Source organism: Juglans microcarpa x Juglans regia, chromosome 4D (assembly GCF_004785595.1).
Source record: "Juglans microcarpa x Juglans regia isolate MS1-56 chromosome 4D, Jm3101_v1.0, whole genome shotgun sequence".
Classification (NCBI taxonomy): Eukaryota; Viridiplantae; Streptophyta; class Magnoliopsida; order Fagales; family Juglandaceae; genus Juglans; species Juglans microcarpa x Juglans regia.
The window spans coordinates 12,698,264-12,704,263 of NC_054600.1; the positions used below are offsets into that span (position 1 = coordinate 12,698,264).

Here is a 6,000-nt window from a genome sequence, read left to right on the forward strand (position 1 = left end):
TTGCACCCTAGTCAGTTTCCATTGAATAGATGGAACACATGAGAAGCGCAATTGCCATTGTTCAACTTGAAATGACAAAAGTACCTTTTTGTGTGTAAAGAACAAAAAACTGATAATAACTCCACGTTTGGGCAGCTCAGTCAATTATGGTCCAGAAGGCTCTTTTTTCTTTGTGCTTCCCATGTTCAGTGTTTGGTAAATTTCAACTGACATGGGGTGCAAGGTGAAACAAAATGAAAGTTTTAGGGTGCCGAGTACTGAACATTGGAATGAGTGTTAGTTTGGAGGTGGCAAGTGTAACTTCCTTATGAATAAACGAGTTTATATGACTAATTTATTCTACTAATTATCCGGCAACATGAAAATTATTTCAGTATTGATTACCTTTTAGCGATTTTGTCTATTTGGCTGAAGCCTACTCTCGCTGTTTAATGCATTTTCCCTCCTGATAAGGTTCCCCATGTGCCAAATAATGGAGTCCCTATTTTGAATGTTTACCAGTGGATGTGCATTTGCCCTTGTGACTTGTAACCTTCATCAATCGTAGCAAATAATTGCTTTAAAGCACACCTTTTTGGTCGCCTATGATACTGGAACCAATCAGATAAATGGGTTTGTGCTGCAAGTGTTTTGTCTACACAGATGTGGGCTTACAGCAAACCAGCTAATTCATCAGTATGGCCTGGTCGGTCACTTTTGCAGGCCAGGATTGATAAGTGGAAGCCATAAAGAGATGTTTCTCTCTGCATATCAGATTAGGAGGAAGGGTAGCTTGTCATGCTGGCATATAGATATGCATTCAGGATTATGATATATATATATATTTATATATATATGGAGTAGGCATATTTCTTTGCTTTCTTGTTTTGTGCTGAACGCCTGTAGTAGGGCTGTCCTGAATATTGCAGATGCCATTCGAATCATTTCAATTCCACTCACCTCTTTCTATTGTTACTCTTGCAGGGCACTTGTAGAATTAAAACCCATTCTTTATGCTCCGGAGGATATGGATATGGCAATTGGAACCATGCAAGACCTTTCTAGTGTAAGGATGCCTAGTTATTGGGGTTTTCAGCATGCAGACTGGCATGATTCTTGCTTCCAGAAATGTGTTGTTCATGGAAAGATTTGTGCAGTTATTTTGTGTTTCACAAGTGAACTTGTTGAGAAGATATGCTCCGATTCTCTAGGTGGTGGTACGGACAATGGAGATTATCCACTTTCAGTCCAAGGGAGGCAAATGGAAAGTGTATCAAGATTTTGCATTTATCTTCTTGATAAACTTTATATGCAGACCAATTTCTCTTGGGAAGATACAAAGGTCAGTTTTGTCCCGAAACACGAATCTTTCCTGTTTAAGTGGATCCTTTTTTTTTCTCTTTTTTGTTCTTTGGTTATTTTTGGCATTCAGACCCTGATTACCTTTGAGTTATGATAAAATACAGTTTTAGTTCATGAAACTCTTCTTGATTAAGGCCTCAATCTTTTGTTCAGGCTTTTCCTTTCTTTGTCAAAAATGATTACAGAATGTCAGAATCCCCAAGCTCCCCGTAACTGCTTTACTTAAATTGATGTTTTGATAAGTGCCTTACATAAATTACAGGTGTCAGTCAAGTTATTCTTATTTCTCCAAATTCATGCATTCCTATGTATACATTTTCTTTAACTTGTTTTTGCAATTTTTCACTTTATATTTCTGACATTTGGACCTTGGATTTATTGTACACTTGTGCCAGGTCATAAAGCATTACATGTATAACAGTTCTTAATTGATAAAAACAATGCTCTCGTATGCTGTGTTACCCCCATTTTTCCCAGGTTAAATATAGCATCACTAGATTTTTTTCCTTTTAAAAATTGAATTAGTTCACTTTGCCGATCTTTATATGTTTTGGCCACATCTGTTCCCACTCCGGAGAGGACGGTTTAGATCTTTCCATCTTATGCTGTGAGGGATGTGATCCAAATCTCATTATGTATTCAAGTACTGCTTTTCAGATATAGATAGTGAAAAGTATGTCTTGGTATAGAATTCCCATGCAATACAGGGGCCTGTATTTATCTTAACCTGATCTTCAGTCATGCTATATTTAGTAAAATGAAATCCATGGGAGATGTGCAAGCAATGGGTTTAATATCCAAGTAAGAAAATTATACCTGTGTTATCTATCTCTTTTCTCTCAATTAAAAAGCGTCTGGTTACCTTAATTAAGGCATATGTATGGTTAGCAACCTCCTAGAATCAGGATATTGAACTCTTGGTGTATGGATTATTTGGAAAATAAATCTGGAGTTACAATTTTTTTCAAATGTAAAAGATGTAGAAAGTGTATTATCTTAAATAAATTTATTGAAAGTTGCAATATCCAAGTAAATATAGTAATGAGCTTATACAACAACGAAACGTAAAATATGAAGATAAAATTTTATATGCCTTTTTTTAACAATCTTTCTTGAACTAAATAATCATACATGTATTCTAGTTACGTGATACCATTTCACACAGGTTTTAGTGATATCACAATTGCATGCTTTAGGGGTTCAACTAAATAATCATGCATGTCTTCTAGTTACGTGATACCGTAATACACTACTGTTATTAGTGGTATAACAATTGTATGTTTTAGGGGTTCCTTCAAACATCATTTGAAAGTATTGGCGTTTATCAGTGTTGAGTATGTGGGCGCTGATTTTGACATTTCCATGTTAAAGCTTGAACAATATGCCAAGTAGATGGAAATCTCTAGTCCTCTGAACCTCGGGTTTGGTTGTAAAATGATGGGATGGGTTAGACTAGGTTCGTATTCCAAAGTTTTCCCAGAAAGCGTAAAAGATTAAAGTTCACCATTCTAATTTGAAGTGTTGCATACAAACAATTTTAAGGTAATATGTTACTTCTCGATCGGGCCTGAAGAGGTGTTTTAACCAATTGCACTAGTGATAGTAGAGGTAAGCTGATCATTTTTAAGCTTTGGTTCTGGATTACTTAAGTGGGTTTGGTACTATTGGATGGTTAATTTCTAATCATCCAATAGGCCCATCAACTTTGTGGGATTCTATCATGAAATGGCTGTCCTGTAGTATGCATCATCCTTGGTTACATGTAGTTTAGGTTTTATTTTTTAGTTGATGGTCATCGGAGGCTTTTTGTTTTCCATGGGTTTATCTGCTTTATTCATGGTTACAGTGTTATTAGTTGTAATATTGTTGTTAAAGTAGATCTTGACCTCGTGTATTTTCTTTTGCAGCATTTGAGGTTCTACTTCCCAACAAGCCTTGGCCTCCCTGTGGAGGTACTGTCCCTCATGTTAAACAATGCATTCAATGAGTTAGCTGAAATGGATCAGAGAGTTATAATTGGGGAAGAGCCCATCTTTAATCTTGTTCCTGTCTTGGGTGCTGGGAGTTCTGCCACATCCATGGATAATATATTAACCTGTGAACTATTTGCGAGCAAATCTTGAGTGGGCTTGTTTCTCATCAAAGCATTTGTTTTTAATTGCCAATTCATGAGCAATCTGAAAATAGATATGGGGGGGACAAAGATGGGCAAGGGAAGTTGAAAATTTGTGCAAGACATTGGTCAGTGTTGTGTCAGAATCCATCCTCCTTGATGCAAGTTCGTGTTGTGTTGAATGCTATTAAGTTATGATTCACAGGGAAGATACACTTGGCAACCCAAACTATGAAAACTAATGCTTTGCACTCTCCAATTATCACCAATTGACAAATATTTTATGGTCCTGTCTTATGGAGCTGTATATTTTGGGTTTTTGGTAGTATGAAGTGTAGAACATGGGACTGCTCAAGTATGCATGTTTCTTTGCCCTTCACAACCTTATAGATCGACAATAAACTATCGGAAATGCAGATTTTGTTTTAGCTGTCAACAAAGGTGTCCGTACTACTTTTCATGGTCGAGTCTTTTGGTATGACAACTATGCTGTGAAGTTTCATTGTTTATTCTTTCCAGAGACAGCAGCACAAATCGTAGATTCCGGGAAAAATTAAACTGAAAACCAACGAACCGATATAGCACTGCATTTGATCTCACACATTGTAAGTAATCCGGATCATTTGGAAAGCGCTCTAGGGAAGAATTAAGTTACATATCTATTATCTGCGGATCATTTGTTTTGGCAGCATGGAGTTTTGCGCTAATGATAACACATTTTCCACTCACTCATTTTAAATAATATATGTATCAAACAAATGAAAATAACATATCTAATTAAGTCTCTACTTTTCATTTAAATCTAGATTAGCTACTAGTCTTTTAGTTTTTCCAATGCTTTTCTTTTTACTTTTCTCAACTCTTCAGTTTTCAGTTTTGTTAGGAATGAATTTATGAAATTTTAGAATAAGTGAAAAGAGCCTATAGGTTATACTTTTAATGGTCTTAATTACTTTGGTACGCTATATCCAAAACTCATGGTCTCTTCTCTTGGGGTGAGCACTGACATAGTTGGAGTCTTCCGACGGTTCTGTTTGAATTTGAACTCTGACTTCGATTCCAACTTGGAGCAGAGTTGGATTTGGACTTTTTTGAGCTTTTTTTTTTTTTAGTTTTATATTTAGTCCATTAAAAAAAAAAAAACTGTGGACTTTCAAATTTTAGTTTTTCCAAAACTTTTAACCTAAAACTATATCATTTACTGCTAATTCACTTCTATACTAATTATTTAACTTATTTTTATACTAGATTTATATTATAGTGTTTAATTACATTTTATCATACTATAGTATTACATATTATTTCTAGTGTCTAATTACATGCTATTATACTATAGTATTTTGTGTTATTAATTTATTATATTAGACTTTTATACTAGTGTCTAAATTATTTCTATACTAGATTTATATTATAGTGCCTAATTATATGTTATTATATTATACTAGTGTCTAATTTATTTCTACACTAGACTTATTTCTAGTATCTAATTACATGTTATTATATTTTAGTATATTAATATTATGTGTTATTAATTTATAATATTAGACTTATTAGTTATTTCTATACTAGTATCTAATTTATTTCAATACAAGACTTATACTATAGTGTCTAATTACATGTCATTATACTTTAGTAAATTAGTATTTTGTATTATTAACTTATTATACTAGGCTTATTTCAATATTAGTATCTAACTTATTTTTATACTTGATTATATATGGTAGTAATACTATAAAATCTACTGCCTATTAGCATCTTACTTAATTGAACTATGACTACCATTCACATGCTAAAAAAGATTTTTCATAGTATTGTCTTTATTACTGCAATAATCCATTTTATTTTTGAAATTAATATTAAAAAAAGAGTTTAGAGACAAAAGGTTTCCTAGTATTTATGATTAATAATTCAATAAAGAGAAAAAAAAGCTTTTTTTTTTTTTTTTTTTAAATCTTTTAGTGATTATTGATTACTCATTACTTATTTCTGCAACTTTTCTATACTTAACTCTTCTATCATTTTATTATTTCTTTTTCCAATAAAGAAAAAAAACTATTAATCTTATTATAATTATTGACTCAATTTTATTTACTCCTTAACGTCTTCCTCACCTCCTAACTATTCTATTTAAACTATTCTCGCGTATTGCATGGGTTGGTTTGACAATTAGTTTCAGAGAATTTTAATCACTGATGAAATAAAAACAGAGAGAGATGACTCGGACGGTTAGCCTAATTCTAAAGTTCAAAGTTCTAGCATTTGCAGTCTTCTAAAAGTTCAATTCATTGTATGGTTAAAGATACTCTTACCATAATTATATAATATTTTTCATTTAATAAAACTTAAATATTTTTACACTTCACCGAGACGTATATTTAGACCTTGTTTGGGAATACAAATATTCTTAGGTATTTTCAAATATTCTCAGATATTTTTTTCTCAAGTATTACTCAAACACAAAATACTTTTTAATTTTAAAATCTTCAAATTTTTCAAAATTTTCATCCATTACACTACCAAATCATTATAACTTTCTCCAACTTCCA

General features: G+C 32.7%; 1 protein-coding gene across 4 annotated transcripts in view; it reads left to right on the forward strand.

The window, feature by feature from the left end:
• The window catches only part of LOC121259519 (diphthine--ammonia ligase), a 50,490-nt gene extending 46,746 nt beyond the window's left edge, over window positions 1–3,744 (forward strand). For all 4 annotated transcript variants that reach the window (XM_041161129.1, XM_041161130.1, XM_041161131.1 and 1 more), the window contains 2 exons: window positions 964–1,321; window positions 3,249–3,744. In XM_041161129.1, the coding sequence (XP_041017063.1) occupies window positions 964–1,321; window positions 3,249–3,464 (574 nt within the window). In that variant the 3' untranslated portion in view covers window positions 3,465–3,744. The remainder of the gene's footprint in view (window positions 1–963; window positions 1,322–3,248) is intronic.
• The last annotated feature ends 2,256 nt before the right edge of the window (window positions 3,745–6,000 follow it).